The sequence below is a fragment of the Sebastes fasciatus genome, chromosome 6, assembly GCF_043250625.1.
Source record: "Sebastes fasciatus isolate fSebFas1 chromosome 6, fSebFas1.pri, whole genome shotgun sequence".
NCBI classification, from domain to species: Eukaryota; Metazoa; Chordata; class Actinopteri; order Perciformes; family Sebastidae; genus Sebastes; species Sebastes fasciatus.
Genome location: NC_133800.1, coordinates 27,546,630 through 27,565,941, shown reverse-complemented (window position 1 = coordinate 27,565,941; position 19,312 = coordinate 27,546,630). Strand labels below are relative to the sequence as shown.

The following is a 19,312-nucleotide window of genomic DNA, read 5'->3' as shown; positions in this document are numbered from 1 at the left end:
CTGTTCAATATTTGTGTATTAATTATGAGCCAAATGACTTCATTCAAATAAGTTAGATATATACAGCAGACAGAGAAAGTTGGCGACTAGCTGGTGAACATTGTTGAGCATTTGGCAGCTAAAAAGTCAAACATTTTTCTTAGGAGTTGGTGGAGACCAAACTAGAGCTAAAAGGAGAGTATATAATGGACCAACATGTTCTCAATCCTAACTCGTCAAATACCGATGCTTGGTCAGTGGCCCTACGCTTCAAACTATGACGCTCAAGGTACCTCTCTAGCATCAGTTTTGGACGTGACAGAAACGGCTTGTCAGTTTCCGTTCGTTGCATTGTGTCTTTTCGAAATAAACTTCAGTGTTTACAGGAAACGTACAGTTTCCACTCGTTACACGCATACAGACTCTTTTCAAATAAAACTTCCAACGTAGGTTTACATAGTTTTTAGGTTTACTTACGCAACAAACATACTTGACTGAATATAAGAAATGGATATAGTCACCATGACGTCACCCATTGGTTTGTGGACTACTGTTTTGAAGCCTCAAGTTATGCATTTTGGCCGTCGCCATCTTGGTTTTTGGCCGTCGCCATGTTGTTTTTTTGCAACCAGAAGTGACACAAGAAGGTGGAACTAAGTACAACCAAACGCTAAATAAGACATTTTTAGGCGACCATAAAGTTACAATCAACTTTCATGAAGTGAAAACACACCGTGAAAGGGTTAAATTTGTAAGACGAAAACACGACAACTCCCAGACCGGACAACGCCGTGGTAGCGACCTGTCAATCACAAGGTAGCCACGCCTCAAAGCATCCCCTGCTTTATGGTCTATTTGACTCTAAATGGGACCATAATTTACTAAATGAACATCATGCTGTATTGAAGAAGACTTGAAACTAGCGATTGAGACCATAAACTCATGTTTACAATGTTTGCTGAGGTAATAAATCAAGTGAGAAGAAGGAGGCTGATTTTCTCGGGATCTTGAGATAACTGCATTAAAAATATGTTTGAACCACGTCCGTTTAGGGCTTCCGTACTCTTTAGCTGCTAAATGCTCCACTCTGTTCACCAGCTAGTCGCTAACTTTGTCAGTTTGCCTGTTTGTTGCTGAGCAGTGAATTTATTGGAGCTTTTTTTGCTGCCTGTTGCGGCTGAGAAGGACGCTGATGTGAGTGGTGAAAGTGAATCAAAATAGTGAAATTGCTGCTATTAAAGGAAAACAATAAACTGCTCCGTAAAGCTGAAAGACAAAGTCAGTCATTCGACTCGTTGTTCATATGATCAATGCAGCTTTAAGGTTGAGTAAAATGTACCCATTGCAGCTTTTAATGATGTTACTGTCTGTCAGTTTCACACCACTTACCTGTTACCTTACCTCTCCACAGTGCCAGGAAGCGACCCATCCCTTACTTCCGACCCAGCCCTTCCTCCAGCAGTCGCTCCACCAGCGTGTCGTCCTGGAGCAGCCTCTTCACCCGAAGCCGCAGTCGCAGCCCCATCCATAGCATCAGCCGCAGCCGGAGCCACAGTTACTCCTCCTACAGGAGCTACAGCCGCAGCTCCTCCTGGAACTCAATCTTTGGCAGCCGCAGTCGCAGCCGGAGTCGCGGTTCGTTGAACAAACGCCACAAAACCAGGCATTAGGTTTGTGAGAGCACATTAAGGGAGTGGAGCTCCGGGTTGAGAGCAGGGGACGCTGGATGTTGGAGCAATCGACTGAGTGCGTCTCCGCGCTCCGCTTTGACGCTTGAGTGGAAATGTCTCCGCAGGGGTCCGACCACGTCTTTCATTGAGGCAGTGTTGTTCACTCTGCTCACAGAGACCACTGGAGACTGAATGTCTTCTTGTTTGTTTGTTTTGTTTCGTGTACTGCATCCTCTTGCATCAGCGCTCACAACGGCCTGAGACTGTTCATCTCTGAGATATTTACAATAGAAACTGTACATAAAGCAGACACGGTGTTCAACTCACATCGCTGTTCCTTATTTTTAAGTCCATGCACTTCCCATTAAATCATTCTCTTAAGTTAATGCTTTAAAATTATCTTAATATTTATTTTTAAAGGGACTGTTTGTAAATTCTTACACGTATAAATCGACCAGGTCGGGATCCCATGCGCGCTCACTTGTGGCCGGAGTCTCTGCTCCTCTGCCTGCTTGCCTTCACTCAAACACCGCGCGCGTTCTCGCTGTCTCACTCCACCTCTACACATGCATGCACGCACACTACACACTGCAGGAGACTTCGTAGCTCTGAGAATATCTAGTGAATGTACAGTGGACGTTTGTGCAGAAATAAATGCTGCAGCTCCTCCAGACCAACAGAGGTTTCCCGTGTCTTGTGAAGTGACGGGGCTCCGCAGCGAGAAACGTTATCGTCTCTGACCGGGTGCCGGAGGGAGACACCGGAGACGATAACGTTTCTCTTCCTGCTTCAGGAGGGAAGGAGGCTGAAGCAGGAAAAAGCCAACACTAGGATCAGCACTGATTCATGGAGAGACCTCCGTCTGGTCAGCTAACATTACTGCCAAGCAGGTGAAATATAGAGTGATATTGTGGTTTTAGCTGACGTGTGTCGCCTCACTGTTTTGAGCGATGCTCGTTCATGTCTATTTAGAGCGAGCAAGCGCAAGCCCGACGCTGACTTTCGTTGACTTAACGGCCACAGGTGTCGCTGTTAACAATCATTTCTGAAAGTTACAAACAGTCCCTTTAAATGATGCATAATAAGGCCTGAAGGTACCAAGAAGGGTTGAAATTGCTTCATTTTTCTGGGCAATATACAAGTATGATGCACCAGGTAAACACTTTAAAAGCTTCATAAGACTTTGAGCATTTATTGTCCCATGTCGGGTCTGGATGTTGTGGATTTTGCGTCGAGAAGTGAAGTATTGAGGTAACATTTGAGCCCGTTTGATCCGAGTGTTTACAAATGGCTTCAGAGGGATCGTTGTCAGGAATAAGAAAAAGGTTTATAGCTCTGATCTCTGCACTTCACACAGTGGAGAACAAATGTGTTTTCCTCTGAAAAATGAAACGGCGAGAGCGGCCTGACGGCGAGCAAACTGCCTGTCGGCTCAAATGTCAAATTAATTTATCCTCTGATCAAGTGGAAAACAATTGAAATGTCAGTCCGTGTAATACAACAGAGAGCGATCGAAACATCAAAATCTTCACGGTGTCAGAGGAGGTATTTTCTTTGACAACTCGTGGTGAATAAAACATAATGAATTTGTTTTGGGGAACAAAAGGACACTTTAAAGATAAATATAATAGACTTTTTATCTACTTCAATGCTTAAACTGTCATCTAGGGTGAGTTTTTATTTGATAGTTGTGATTTCAAAGAAGAAGCGGTACCTCCTTTGGTTGCAACATGTTGACAATAAGTCTGAACTTATGAAGAGCATTGATCAGTTTACTTGAATAATGTTTTCTTGCTACAACACTGGAGCCAAACATATAAATCAACAGTGTTTTTGTTTTATGACAACAGAAGGTCAAGTTTTTTTAATTGTGCAGCACCATCGATATTTATTACTTATTTCATATTTATTGGTTTGTTGTCCCTCTCGGTAGTGGTCAATCTTTCTATGCAACACTGTCAATTTATAGTTATTATGACGCTGCTGTAATTTATGTTTGGTTTGTTGTAAATTGTTCCTGGTTTTTGCCACCTCACTCACACATAAACCTCAAAGTAGAAGCAGATGTTCAAAAGACGGAAGAGCAGAAAAAAAAAAGGTTTGACCTTTTGTTTTGCGCTCCTTTTTTTTAAAAGCAAAAGTTTGACATTTTGGGAAATAAGCTTCATCGCTTTCTTGCCGAGAGTCATATGAGAAGATTGAACAACTCTCATATCTGTTCGTTAAATATGAAGCTACGAGCCAGCAGCTGGTTAGCTTAGTTTAGCTTAAAGACTGGAAACAGCTGGTTTAAAAGGAAATACAATCTGCCTGCCAGCACCTCTAAAGCTCACTAATTATAAAATATCTAATGTGTTTAATCCTGAAGTGTTAAAATGAGAAGTTGTGTTTATACAGGAGAATATGTGCAGGACTATTTCTTGGCCAGATGCAACAAAATCCTGAAAATCCACTGTTAATCTGCACACCCAATTCAACTGTTATCAGCTCATTAAATGAGTAAGTCGTTATAAGCCTCATAGATGTGGGCCAGTAGGGGCCTGCTACACCTGCAACGTTGTAAAAGTGAAAGCGAAACTTAAAAGCAACACGTTTTAACACTTAAAATTAATGAAACGTTACGGTTAGGGCTCTCAATCGATTCATAATAATTAATCGCAAATTAATCACACAATTTTTATCAATTCAAAATGAAATTTAAAGGGAGATTTGTCACATATTTAATATTCTTATCAACATGGGAGTGGGTAAATATGATGCTTTATGCAAAAGTATGTATATATTTATTATTGGAAATTAATTAACAACCCAAAACAATAACAAATATTGTCCATAAACCCTCACAGGTACTGAATTTAGCATAACAAAATATACTCAAATTATAACATGGCAAACTGCAGCCCAACAGGCAACAACAGCTGTCAGTGTGTCAGTGTGCTGACTTGACTATGACTTGCCCCAAACTGCATGTGATTATCATAAAGTGGGCATGTCTGTAAAGGGGAGACTCGTGGGTACCCATAGAACCCATTTTCATTCGCATATCTAGAGGTCAGAGGTCAAGGGACCCCTTTAAAAATGGCCATGCCAGTTTTTACTTGCCAACATTTAGAGTCGGTTTGGAGCGTTATTTAGCCTCCTTTGTGACAAGCTAGTATGACATGGTTGGTACCAATGGATTACCATATGATACCAGTATCTCCACTCTAGCTTTAAAACTGATACCGCTACAATCTAATAATTTAACTAGATTAAACTAACGAGAAGTAACATGCTATTTAATGAGCTTTAGAGGAGCTGGTAGGTGGATTGTTTTAAACCTTTAGACACAGTCAGGCTAGCTGTTTCCCCCTGTTTCTAGTCTTTATGCTAAGCTAAGCTAACCGGCAGCTGATCGTACGTACCGTCCAGACGTGAGAGTGGTGTCAGTCTTCTCATATAACTCTCGGCAAGAAAGCGAATGAGCATATTTCCGGAAAATGTCAAACTAATTCTTTAAAGTCAATTTGGAGTCTGCTTTGACTCCAGAGTTTGAGAAGTTTGAAACTGCCTCTCCGTATAATCATGAGAGTTATATTTCTCAATCATTTCAAATCCATCATCCTGTCGGTGCGACTGCTCCGGGCCTGACAGACTGCTCTCTATGCACTCAATACTCTCAGCTTATTTCCCTGAATGTCAACTAAATTGGACGAATGAGGGAAATATGACACTAGAAGAGGAAGGGGACTTTGCACAGAAAGTCATCCATAAACTATAAAGGGATGACGACTCGTGTCGACCGCCGTTGACGAGTTTGTGCAGTCGTGTTTCTAGATGGGCATCCTACAATGTAAAGTTTACATCAGTTCTCGTGCAAAATGATTTTGAATATGTAATTACTGTGGTGTAAATATGCATCTGCGTTGTATAGATTATACAAATGTGACTATTTGCAGAATGTCGTTGGGTGTTAAAATGTTGGATACGATGCAATGACGCGTCAATCAGTGGACTCTAGATGTCTTTGTGCTCTGATCATAGTTATTTTAAAAACCCACAATAACAAAGTCATATAGCAATAGTGATCCAGTGTTTCAGTGTTAAATTATGCATCCTCTCCCTGTTTCCCATATGAAGGAGCATATTGTTTTTCACGCTGTCACATCGTGTCAGCGGTGAACTCCACATTGTAATAACGTGTCACCTGGAAATTGAATTGTCCCCCATGAAATCAACTTTCACTGCGTGTTTAGAATAAGCTCTATAAAAATCATGTTCTGAATAAAAAACGTCTTGTTTTATGTTCTGAAGACTTTCTTCTTCTTCTTCTTCTGCTTCGGTAAACACAAAGTTGACTTCTTAGCTGTGTGGTTTTATCTGTACTGTGACATCAGTGTGTTTGACCTGAAGCTCTGCGTTATTTTCTATTTAAAAAGCCAGTGAGTCACCAGCAGGAGGAGGCAGCAGCTCCAGCTCTGTGTGACTGACATGTGGAACTTAATTTGGCAAAAAGGGGGAGGCTGGTCTTTGGTCAGCTGTTGCGCCTGCACTGCAAAAAATATCCACATCAGCAAGTCATTTGATCTTAATTTAAATCTTAACCTGCTTTTTGACTCTAACAAACATCTGATACAGATTATTTGGAGTAGAGAAAGTCTTTTTTAATGCTGTTTTCTTTACTTTAAAGATTTGAAGACAACCTGCAGGCTCCGGAGCAACATGTGGCTCTTTAGCTGTAGGTCTATGGTACCACAGTACGAAAGAGTATGAGAGCCACATTAAGGAAAAAATAAATAAATCTGAGATTACAAGAATAAAGTCATAATATTACGAGAATAAAGTCATAATATTATAAAGTAGTAATTTTACGTGTTATTTTATTTTTTTTCTCGTAAATTTATGACTTTATTCTTGTAATATTACAACTTTTTTCTCGTTAAGTTATGACTTTATTCTCGTAATATTATGACTTTATTCTTAAAAATCTCAGATGTTTTCCCCCTCAATGTGACCCCTAATACTCCGTACTACATTTGCTCTTTGGCCCTCACTGCATCAGACTTATATACTATATACTTAGACTATAAACTGTGTTATCTTCATCACAAAAATGCTCAAATGTTTTGTGGCTCCAGACAGATTTGTGTTGTTGTTTTTTTGCCTTTAAAATGTCTCTTTTGATAGTAAAGGTTGCTGACCCCTGATGTAGACCATTCTGTGTATTTTATCCTGTTCTCTTTACTTTAAACATTTAAAGACTGTGTTTGACTTCTTAGATGGATATTTTTTGCAGTGTAGTGTCCTGCTCTCCAGATCCTCCCAGCACTTTCCCAACATTTTGCTCAGTGCAGACTCATCTTCTGGGAAATCCAACCTCCAGTATAAAACCCGCAGCCAGGAGGGATCCACTTTTTTAGGAACAGCCGTGTTGACAGTTTGTTGTTGGATCAACTGGTGCGTAAAGGTGATGCGTAAAATCCAAAAGAGATAAACTTTTTTACCACAAAAACATTTCTTTTTACTTTTGCAACAGAAAACGTTTTGTTTCTGGGTTGTTTGGCACCACTAGAAGAACTTTTAAACTTTTTTTTTTAACTGGACAATGGCAGAGGGAGACTTCTACACGATGGGAAACCGCCAGAGGTTTCCCAGGGATCCATTTGGAGAGTCACCGTTCAGAGATCAGCTCGGCTCTCGGTTTATGGACGAGGAATTCGGGTTGCCATCGTTCCCGGATGATTTGGCGATGGACTGGCCGGGCTGGGCTCGACCTGGTCGGCTCAGTACTCGCCTCAGCACGTCGCCCTTTGGTACCGGTTTACGCACAGGTTTCCCTCCGCGTCAGTCCTCGGGAGGCCCCACAATGTACACCTCCAGGTACGGAGAGCCCTCCAACCGGAGCTCACCCACCGGCAGCACCGGCAGCAGCACTACCGGAGGAGAACCGTGGAAAGTTTGCGTGAACGTCCACAGCTTCAAACCAGAGGAATTAACCATCAAAACGAGAGACGGCTTTGTAGAAGTGTCAGGTGAGTTTGGGATGATGCTGCAGAGGCCTACATTTGCATTTAACCAGTTTTTTTTTCAGGATGTTCCATAACGTTATAATCAAGTTCACTGAGGATTGAGGGAAGGAAAAAGTTCCTACTTTTGGTGTCAATGTCTGGAGGTCAAAGTGAATCCACCTCACAGTGACATCCATCAGCTCAGTTTTATTTATAGAGCACATTTATGTCCAAAATTCCTTTTTAAAGTGGGGATTTAATCGGTCAAATACATAATGAGAATGAAAATAATATGTTAAATTTAAGGCATATTGCACATTAAATAGAATATAAACTAAATAAATGAGGCAAATAGTATCATCTGCTTTTGAAAACCATTTTAAAAAAAAGCAGGTCTATAGCTGCTATTAAGTTAAGGGAAAGTTCCTACTTTTGGTATCAATGTCTGCAGGTCAAAGTGATCCCAGCTCATAGTGACATCCACCAGCTCAGTTTTATTTATAGAACACATTTAACACAACATATGAACACAACATGTCAAATGTGCCTTTAAAATGAGGATTTAAATAGAATTTAAACAAAATAAATTAGGCAAATAGTATCATCTGCTTGTGAAAACCATTAATAAAAAGCAGGTCTATAGCTGCTATTAAGGACATTGAGGTCATGCCCTTATTATTGCTTATGGGAAATGTTACATGATCTATTTTTAAAGGTGTGTTAAGCAATGTTTTTTAGGACTCGTGACTTTTTGGAAAAGAAATACTAAAATGAAATAATATTGTTTTCTCAGCAAAAAATGTATCTCTGGCTCTGTGGAAAAGGAATTAAAACAGCATTTAGACCCTACATTTTTTGTAGATTAAAGTTCAAAGAAAATATAATTGAACAGCTACAGTTAATTTTAACAAAATAATTAGAAACCTCTACAAGCTTTTTTGATGGCTATAGTCAAACCGTCTTAGCAGTGTGCGATATCATTGAGGGAATTTGGACTCCTGACCTCAAAATTTCTAAAACTTCTCACAACAAAACTGCTTTTATTTATTTATTTATTTTTTCAAGTTTTTTTTTTTTTAACCTTTCATTTGGCTCGATCTTGAAAAAATATCGAATTGTGATTTTTTTTGACTGATAATGTAATTGTGAAATGATTTACAATATTAGAAGGAATAATAATTTTTACATCATTATTCTCATTTTTATTAACATTATTATGGTGTGACCTTTGCAGGGATCTGTACCAAACAAAGAAGTTTTCTTAAATCTGTAGAATACGATTTATTGGCCATATTTCATTTTAAAATGGTATTTTTGACACACATTTCACCTTTAACAAATAGTGTGCCTCCATTTTGATTAATTGTGCTGCCCTATTCACATTTAGACAACAAATCTTAAACAACCATCACGTGAAACATAAAAGTTGTGGACAAAACAACATCCATCTATATGCACACGTAAAATAAATTGATGTACAAAAATGTAGTTCAAGGATCAAAAAGCAGCAGTCCAGCTAATCTAAAGCCAGAATCGCATCTCTCAGGATCGTGGCTCTTTCACTTTGGCAGCCGGTTTGAAGCAGCACAATGAAAGCCTCTGCAGTGTAACTTGGTCTCAGCATTTCCTGAGTCTTGATATGGAAGAGCTAAACAGATTTTGGGGGACTGGGACCTGCACGTTGGCAGGCAGATTCTCAAGCTTGGACACCTGTTTCAGATTCCTGGAGAATCACTCCCTCAGTCACCCATGAGCTCGATTTAGATTTAAGGCAAGGCCCGTGACAACAGTCTCTGTTTACAATAAGACACTCGCTGCCGTTAAACACCGGAGAGAATGTTCTGGAAATAGGATCACAGCTCTACCCAGCAGGCCTCCTTCTGTCTCCTGCTGGCGTCACGTTCAGACTCACTGATTATGGGAGGAAATTGTAGAAGTTGCTTCCTCACGTCGGTCTTTCAAGAGACGGATGGATTCCAGGGATACCCGGAGCTGAGGAGGGCACAGAGGACAGCAGGCCCCCTCAGATCTGAGTTTTTTATAAACACATTGTTGGTATGCCAGTTGGGTCATTCAATCAGCGCCATGTTGGGCCGGCCTGCTGCGGTGACTCGACCCCCCGTTCTAAAAGTGTGACACAGGGAGTGTGACACATGCATGTTGGAGGTGTTCAGTACATGAGCGAACAAATGTTTAACACAGAATCCTCCAGATGAACTGAGCCGTCACTGACCGAATCTGAGAGTGCCATGAGCAAGTTTATATTCACTGATGGTACGATTCAAATGTTACTGAAAGTTGCTCAAAACATTTTTTTAAAAGTTGATTAAAATCTTACTGAAGGGTTTTGACAAAATTCCCTGAAAGTAAGATTTTAAGATACAAGCAATATTCACAAAAACAAACAATGTCCAAAATGCATCGTTACTACAACATTAATGTTACCGCGGTGTTGTCCGGTCTGAGAGTTGTTCATGTTTTCGTCTTACAACTTTAACCCTTTCACAGTGTATTTTCAGTTCATGAAAGTTAATTGTGACTATTTTGGTCGCCTGAAAATCTCTTATTCTGCACTTCTGGTTGCAAAAACCAAGATGGCGACAGCCAAAATGCAGAACAAACCAATGGGTGACGTCCCGGTGACTTTGTCCACTTCTTACATACAGTCTTTGTTAAAATCTTACTGAAGGGTTATGACAAAATGTCCTGAAAGTAAGATTTTAACATACAAGCAAAGTGCGTCGTTGCTACATCATTAATGTTGCTTTTATGGTCCTTGTTTTGTACTGGACTGAGCTAATCATTTCGAACCAGCAACAGACTAAACTCACATAGGATCCAAGATCCAGCCCATCCAATCCCAATTAAGCACTCAGCTTAAAGCAGTATTAATTAATATTTTTTGACGATATTATTTGTTTGATTATTTAACAGTGACAGCACAGATTAAAATAGTCACACACTAAGAAGTATTGCAACAGATGTAATGTATATACACGTAGGGCATTAAGCAGGAGCTATATTTGCAGCTCCTCTTCTAATAAAGACGACATTGACATTTTATCTCCACCAACTCTTGAGGGGTATATCTCTCTTTAGCTGCTAAATGCTCCACTATGTTCACCAGCTAGTTGCTAGTGTTGTCTGTCTGACATTTTTTTTGTAGGCTGAATAGCACATAGTGGGTTTATCAGAGCTTTTTCACTGAAAAGAGCTGCCTGATGCCACTGAAAATGAGTTTGATGAGAGAGTGAATCAAAACAGTAAAGTTGTGGGTCATAAAATGAAAACATTGACACTAAAATGCTCTGTAAACTTTGTGATTATTCTCTGTAGATTTGTCACTACGAGCAACACCTTTTGTCATTTCTCCTAGTCATTTGATTTATTAAAAAATACTGAGAAGTGCAGCTTTAAGGAAACTAACAATCATTCTTTGAACTGAACTGATCATCTCGCTGCATAGACAGAAGGAAACATGACACACAGTAACTAAAAGCTTCATCTGCGAATGTGAAAACCACAGCCCTGTCCTTGACACTCTTAGAGGCAGAACAACCGTTATGCATGACGATAAGATCCGCCATCTCTCCTCCCAGAACATTCAGTTTTATGAGCGTTACGTAGAGCATCTGGAATTTGGCATCTCTGTCGTAAGAGACTTGAAAACAAGCAGAGGCAGCGCCTCGTTAGAAACCACCATTATTCATGAAATGACACCAGTTTAAATAATAATGTTATGACTTCACTGGCGATCTTAGCACAGTTCTCTCTGGAGTTTCACTCCACCCTCCGTCTCTGGTGGAGTCCAGCACTTTCGGCAGGCAGAGACGTCACCGTGGGGGTATAGGGTGGCGCATAGTCGAGCCCGGAGTGCAGACGGGGGTTGAGGGGTGGAGTGGGCCAAGCTGCTGGCGGCGGCGGCGGCAGTGATATTTAGCAGCCCCACAGCAGCTGCTAGCAAGCCCGAGAGATACAACGGCCATAAACAGAGCTAGAAGGAGAAGATGGAGGGGAGGGGGGGTCAACAAAAGGGTCAACATGTTGGCTGCAACCCACCCTACGGCCCCAAAGTGAAAACACTGCTGCTGTTGTTGAGCAATGGAAAACTGCGTGCCAAATGAAACATGTTTTGATCTCAATGTCATCACCACCTTTTGAGTCTACATCCATAATGAAGCACATTGATACATTTAAAGGATATACGATGTCTGGTGACAAGGACACTCATTTATGATCCATGACGTTGCTAGACTATTGCACAATGTTGAACGTAATCATATCTGAGGTTATCTAAGGTTACTCTCCACTAACTCACTTATTTGTTGATGTTTTTTTCAAACAGGAAAACATGAAGAGAAGCAGGAGGAAGGAGGCATAGTGACAAAGAATTTCACAAAGAAGATACAGTGAGTATAATCTCAGTGATGGATGATAGCTGCACGCTCTCTTTCTGTACATTATGGACACAAAGGGCTTTTTTCATCCTTTTTTATGCCCACATATTCAAGACGTAATATCTGTTGAAGTGTTGGTACCTTTCAGCCAAATAATAGATATGAATGCTACACAGTAGTGGTTTCCAACCTCGGGGTCAGGGTGTCATGAGATGGATGTAGTGGGGAGCTACATGAATACTGTGGCACATGATAAAAAACAGAACTCTCATACACAAAATGATGTTTCCCTAGTCTTTGTTTTTTTTCTTGTGTCATACTTAACAGTTTTAGGTTTTCAAACTTATAAATATTATTCAAAAGAAAGTGAATATCACTTTTCTATTCAGCTCATCACAAACCATACACATGCAACCAGTGTCAAAGGAAACAAGTACATGTCGTTTGATAAAGGGGTCAAAAGCAAAAAAAAAGTACAGATGTTTTTTCTTGATTTTAAAACTTTATTTTCTGCAATATATATATATATATTGTCTTCTCTGTCACTTTTATCCCCTCTTCGTCTTTGCTTCATTCTGTAAGAGTTATTGTTGCTACTTTTTCAAATAATAATTTATGTAACAATTGTTTTGAAAAGTTCTATGTACAGTATATTAACTCTGCTTGCTTGCTGAATACTAACGTGTACATAAAGGACAACATGGACAGAAAACCCAAAAGATACACTGAAAGCTAAATGCTAGTTAATCAGAAGCTAACCTGGAAGACTTTAACTATTTATGGTGAACTCTTAAAGGAATACTTCAGCCACAAAATGACCATTTGTATATTAATTATTCACCTCGTGTTACCTTGAATTCTTTGTTTCTCTTGCATGCCTCCATGGTGAACAAAGAATTAAAAAAACAACAACTTTGGACTCGCAAGGGACGAGTAGCGCGCCTGCGCAAGCATGAGACGGTTTATGCAGAAGTGTTTTATATAGTAAGGTTTTAGCAGACATGCATGTGTTTGAGAAGTATTGAGCATACGACTGGGTAAATGAGACGTGGATTATACTGCACCAGTTGTGTGAGAGTTTGTAAACAGAAGTTTTGATATAGTTTTGCTGTTGTTAAACGCCGCCCCCATTTACTTTAATTCATCAAGACTTTTCTCCGTCTTTTGATTCTTTGTTCACCGTGGAGGCATGAGAGGAAAACAAAGATTTCTACCAGAATTCAAGGTAACACAGGGTGAGGAATTGATAATCAAATTATCATTTTGTGGGTGAAGTATTCCTTTAAGTAGAAGAGTACATATACGTAGAATTATTACCTTATTCATCAACATGACAGCATCCTGCATGTATCTTTGCTGTTTTATTTATCTTCTACGAATGTAAAAGTCAATACTAAGTCAGTCCACAGCTGTAAACTTAAACAAGTTTTGAACAGTTGCTCTAAACTCATATAAACTCCAAGCAGCATATTGTCGACTTTTCATACTGTAACTCATCGGAGCCAAACAGGCCACAGAAGTTTCCACAACCTGCCCGGCTCTCCGCCTTTTAATTGGGCAGCGAGGAGACTTCAAACAGCGGTGCTGCTAATCGCTGGTGCGAATCGACGTCTCGCTGGCGCGTCACTCCGGTTCTGCTAATTTCCTGCTAGCTAATTAGCAAGCAGTTGTGCTACTGTAGCCCGGCACTGTTCACATCACAATCCTTTTAATTGGAAAGCCCTCCGATCAGGCCGGTGCTCTTCCGCTAAGCAAAACCTAAAACCAGTGACAGGCTGAATATATAGAGAGGGAGGGGGGGTGCTCTGGTGGGGGGTGAGAGGGTCATATATATAAATAACTGACCTTGATACCCAAATCCTCTGCTTATATCACAGATCACAGATGCAGTAACGTGTAAGTAGCACTCTAATGTAGCTGGTTAAAGTGGAACCACTTTAGCTACTGTACATACTGTTGGGAAGTTAAATATATAACAATTTATCACATATTTTATGACCTTAACATGCTTTATATTTAAAATCCTTGTCTGCAAAGTAACTTAAAGCTGTCAGATAAATAGAATAAAATGTAAAAATTTCCTCTGAATGTTGAAGAAGTACAGTTCTACAGTAAATGTACTTTGTTAATACGAGAAGGAGAGACAGCAGATTAAAGGGAAAGTAGATGATCCTAAAAAGTAAAATACCAACAGGTCATTACGGAAATTATTGATAGAACATGATTTATATAAACTGCACAACAGGGTCCAAGGTTGGATTTTTCTGTTAAACTCTCAAACAAGTGAGAAATATGTCAATTATTAACCAACGACGTTGTTTGTTGAATCAGTTCCGAGGTCAAAGGTAGCTGGGAAACAGGAACATATTATGGGTAACATGTTTTACACACTCTCTCCGTGTCCGGTCTCACTGTCTTGTCTCTGTCTGTCTCAGCATCTCTGCGGGGGGAAAAGCATATTGGACAGTGTTTTGGCAGCTGTACAAAATCAATGTGTGAGATAAAATGTGCGCTTGCCAGAGGTAAATAAACTCCCCGAGCTCGACAGATGAGGTTTCTGCCGGAGTCCCACGTAATGGGCCGGCTGAGTGATTTGACTTTGTCAGAAGAGCCAACTTTACTTCGCAGCAATTGGCTCCTTGAAGGCAGAGAGGGTGTAGGCCTGTATATACTGTGTGTGAGTGGTTTACACCAACTTCAAATACTATTTTTAAAGGTACCTTGTATAAGGTTTTGGTGGCATCTAGTGGTGGAATACCGCGTTTTTGTGACCCAAAACTTTGTTTGCGTGTGGACGAGAGGCCGAAACGTAGAGGAAAATATCAGTTTTTTAAAAATATCTGTATACATGTAGACAGGGCCTTAGCTCAGATGATTAAACACTAATGAAAACATAGTTATGAATATTATATTGCATTTCTGCTAATAGATCAATGCTAGCCATGCTAGTGTCATGGCTCTATGGATCTATTGGATGAAATTATGCGCAGACATCAATGGTCTGTGGTGAATCCCACCGACCTTTGTGATCCCCTGACTACGATTGGTCCAATTTTCATGAAAGAAAGACACCATTACATTTTGGAGCCGATCGGGGACACAAAAATTATTTTTCTCAGTTTCGTTAACATTGCGAGAGGTTGCATTTGGCCGTGGCGGAGCTCTGCGCCCTTCTTGTTCTATGTCATTTGGGTGTACTATAGTGCTTCTGTTAAGACTCCGTATTTCTATTATTGCTACAACTTCCTATATTTGGCCCAAATGTCCACTTGGACTCCAGGATGAACTGATTGGATTTTGGAGGTCAAAGGTCACTGTGAGCTCACAAAACAATTTTTGGCCATATCTCAAGAATTCATGTGCTAATTATGACAACTTCACACAAATGTCTAACATGATAAAATGATGACATTTACAGACATGGATGTAAACTGCAACTCTAGTTTTGTAATTGCCTTTTTCCCTCCTATTGCATCCCTCACTATTTGAGAAGGTGGGGCGTCTCTATTTGATTTTCCTGTCCCAATTTTAATCCAATATTTGTGTTCTTCTTTGAGTTCAGTCGTTTTTTGGGGGGGGGAATATTTCCTTGTTTTCTATGTGAACTCGGGTCATGGTCTGGAGGTTGGTTATTGCAGTGGACATGTGCAGCTCAATGAGACGCTGTATGGTGTGATATTTAGCACACAAATAGACCTGACTCGACCTCCCCGTCCGTCTGCTTCTGTGTGGTGAAGTTCCCCTCAGTCCCTTCTGACTTGTATTTCTCGGTGTAGTGGGAAGCCACTGGAGGGTCCTCTCTAATTAAATGGAGGGTGAACCCACAGTCTCCTCGTCTGAACAGGGCAGCCTGATGTTTATATTAACTCCCAGAGACACTTGGCTGCTCACACAGAAAACCCACAATACCCATATTTGGCCACACTGTCTGGACAAAGAACAGAGTTTCCCTGGATCTCTGTGTGTGTTTGACTCTGCAGCAGCTTTTTGGAGGACTTTCATTCCAAAGAGGAGACGTGTATTATTTTGAATATAAACTTGACATTAAATTGATAACTAAATCGGTTTGATGAACATCATTAACCCTCTGAGACCCACAATAGAGCTGTTTTTGTCTTTTTTAGGGGGTACAGGGGGTCTTTAGGGGGACATAGCAGGTCAACAGTAGATGTTTCATCATAGTGATGTACATCATCTGAAAGCTGGGAACCTGAAGATTAATTTAAAACTTTAGAGCGTAATTTTGCCTTCCTTCATGACAAGTGAGCATGACATGGTTGGTACTAATGGATTCCTTAAGTTTCCTAGTTTCATATGATGCCACAATCTTCACTCTTGCTTTAAAACTGAACCTGCTACAGCCTCTGTAAGACAGTAAAGTTAGTCAGGATCGCGGGTCTCAGAGGGTTAAATATTATTGTTTCTAAGGCGTGTATACAGTGTTATGGAAGTAAACCCTTACACACTGCAGCTCGGGCTGATTTTCCTGCAAGTTTTAGGAGCCAGTTATCCCACACTGCTCTGGCAAATATACCATTTTCAGCGTGAAAAGTGTCAAAAAGTGAAGTGAAGAAATGCCAGACACAAAATTAGCTGTTTCCTATAAGACAGACGAGAGCAGCAGATTAGGAGAGTATACACCGGTGGAAATGTACAGGTGTTAAACTTTGGCAGACAGACGCTCTCATTAATTGGAATCAGGTTTAATTTTTACCTCACACCTGGATCCACTGTTTGCTTTCTGTCCCTCGCCGATGTCGCAGAGCTGGAGGATTTTAATGAAAACCCATCTCCTGGGTGCAAGGTAGTGTTTGTGAGTGTAGAATGAGTGCTAGCCGAGGAGGACGGGCAGGGTGAACGTTTTTAATAACCGTTAAAAAAACTCTCCTAGACATACAGAGCTAAGATCATCCGCCTGCAGGCTGTTTATTGGTATTGTCAAAGTGTCAATAAAAAATCCCAGCATTTAACAATGTTTGCACAGCAGCTCTTATGGAGGAGAATGTCACAGTTTTGCATGACCTCCACAAGCAGGAAGTGAACTGTTTCTCCAGGCTGTTTCTGCTCACCGCTCTCCTTATTTTGTTCCTCCCACTCGTGCTTTTAAACATGCTGAACGCACACAACAGCTTACAGATTTTCCACCAAGTAAACTTCGGCTACTCTTAACATCTGAACTTCTATCCTTGCATTAAAAAAACACTTTCTCACCTTTCCTCTCATCAGGATCCCGTTAGATGTGGACCCTGTAACCGTTTTCGCCTCCTTGTCCCCCGAGGGCGTCCTCATCATCGAAGCCCGGCAGACGCCTCCGTATTACCTCTTCAGCAACGACGGCTCCCTGCAGGGTGGAGACACACAGGAGGTGGAGGCCCTCAAGCCCCAAGAGACCCCTGTAGTCTAAACCCCCCCACATCCTCACTAACATAACAAATCATCCTTCACAATTGATTACAAGTAGGGATGCACCGATACGACTTTTTCAGTCTCAACACCAATAGCGATACCTGAACTTTAGGTATCGGCCAATACCGAGTACCGATCCGATACCAGTGTTTAATTAATAGGCTGTATGCCTCTCTGTGTGGAAGATCATTCTTTTATGTGTAAGGCCACATCAGGCTTGACATAAACTTTGTAAAACAAAATGTAACAAATAAATACAGTACATACTGTAGATAACATAACATAAATTTAGTGAATTTTTATTCATTATTAAAATAATAAATCTTCAAAATTAACAAGAATTACAATTCAGATGTAAACCTTTTTAAAGCAGCAACAAATTGGTCAAAACAGGTATTAAAATTCCAGTGTATAATGTATATAGTATAGAATTGAATTGAATAGATTGGCCCCATTGTCATTGATATCAGATCCAGCTATTTGAGTCAGTGTCGGCACGATATCCGATCCGGTATCGGTGCATCCCTAATTACAAGTTTGATATGAAATGTGTGGCAGATAAGTCCTGTTTGATGTCTTTATTAAAGCTGCACAAGGAACAGTTATGTATGTAAGTAGAGTAGTGAAGAGCCTCCTCTCCTTACTGACACAGATGTTATAGATTTGCCCCGTTGCTCAAATTATATTCGGTTATTACTTCTCTTTCAAGTTGAATCCAAATGTCAAAAAGAACCCGATACTTGAGATGTTTATTTTCACTCGTGTCCTCATGGAGTCTTTTATTACAAAATGATTACAGACCAGCTGCTTTGATAAACATGAACTGATGTTCCATTTCATCATTTCTGGTAGCGCCAGTTTGTGCCTCATGTATTATTATTACATAATACAGTATATCTTCACAAGTGTTTTTAAACGACCTTCTGTTTTTGTTAGAGATGTTCAAACGGAAAGCTGTGTGTTAACTTGTCTTGTGCAGCTTTAATATTTTTTATATTTATGGGTACATCCTGAGGTTATGCAAGAGCTGTTGGGCCACTGATACATTATAATTGTCAATAACCAGTAAGTTAATATGACACAGTATGTGAATCAAATTTATATTTGTATTTATATGAATTAATTTAGTGGAAGTCTTTACATCAAATGCATTTTATGTGATTACTTTGGTTTAAAAAAAAAAATGTGCCTTTATTTCCTTGAGTGCCTCGACTTCCTTCAGTTTGTCTTTGGAGTTAATGAATGTCAAGTAAACTGACAAGAAACGAAAGCAAGTTACCTTTTGTGGCTTCATTAGGGGGTGGATTGTGTGCATTAATACTGTATTCTACCAAAGTGTATTGTAAATATACTTCAATATGTGCCAATTCATTATTAATCTGAAGTGTTCCAGGTTTTGCAATATGGTTTGCATTTTTTTCTTTCTTTTCTATTTGAGCATTCGAGAAGATGGCTGCATGATTGTTGGAGCGGACGGACTGAATTGTTTGCCAAAGACGTTTGTTTCCTGCCTTCTTTTCTGTCCATGTCTTTGTATTGGCTGATGCAATAAAAATGTCCAGCCAATCTCCCCAGTGTGTCTTAACGTCTGTGTCTTTTTATTGAGAACTGTGCCACTCTCTGGCCTGGTACCAGGGATCCAGGGAGCCTGTGGTGTTATTGTTGGATAACAGAAGGAATTGGGCAGCAGATTAGCGGAGGGCTTAGTGCTGGGTGAGATTGGCACCGCCGTGTGCTGCAGAATGGGCCTAACGCACGGACGCAGCACTGCCAGAGCTTTTGTATGCAAGTGCAAAAAAAAAAAAAATTGGGGCAGTTCCTTTGCATGTTGTGTGATGCAAAAAATAATCTTCTCTGTGTGTTGGAATCAAGA

The 19,312-nt window shown here is 40.3% G+C and overlaps 2 protein-coding genes across 2 annotated transcripts in view; both read left to right on the top strand.

Annotated features, from left to right (window-relative positions):
- Window positions 1-4,791, top strand: part of srrm4 (serine/arginine repetitive matrix 4) — a 72,495-nt gene extending 67,704 nt beyond the window's left edge. The window contains exon 13 of the mRNA XM_074638954.1: window positions 1,391-4,791. Coding sequence (XP_074495055.1) covers window positions 1,391-1,649 — 259 coding nt within the window. The 3' untranslated portion in view covers window positions 1,650-4,791. The remainder of the gene's footprint in view (window positions 1-1,390) is intronic.
- Window positions 4,792-6,980: 2,189 nt separating this feature from the next.
- Window positions 6,981-19,009, top strand: hspb8 (heat shock protein b8). Its single transcript, XM_074638953.1, has 3 exons — window positions 6,981-7,660; window positions 11,982-12,045; window positions 17,260-19,009. Exons 1-3 carry the CDS (start codon window positions 7,234-7,236, stop codon window positions 17,435-17,437), a joined length of 669 nt encoding a protein of 222 aa, XP_074495054.1. The 5' UTR covers window positions 6,981-7,233; the 3' UTR covers window positions 17,438-19,009.
- Window positions 19,010-19,312: the final 303 nt, after the last annotated feature.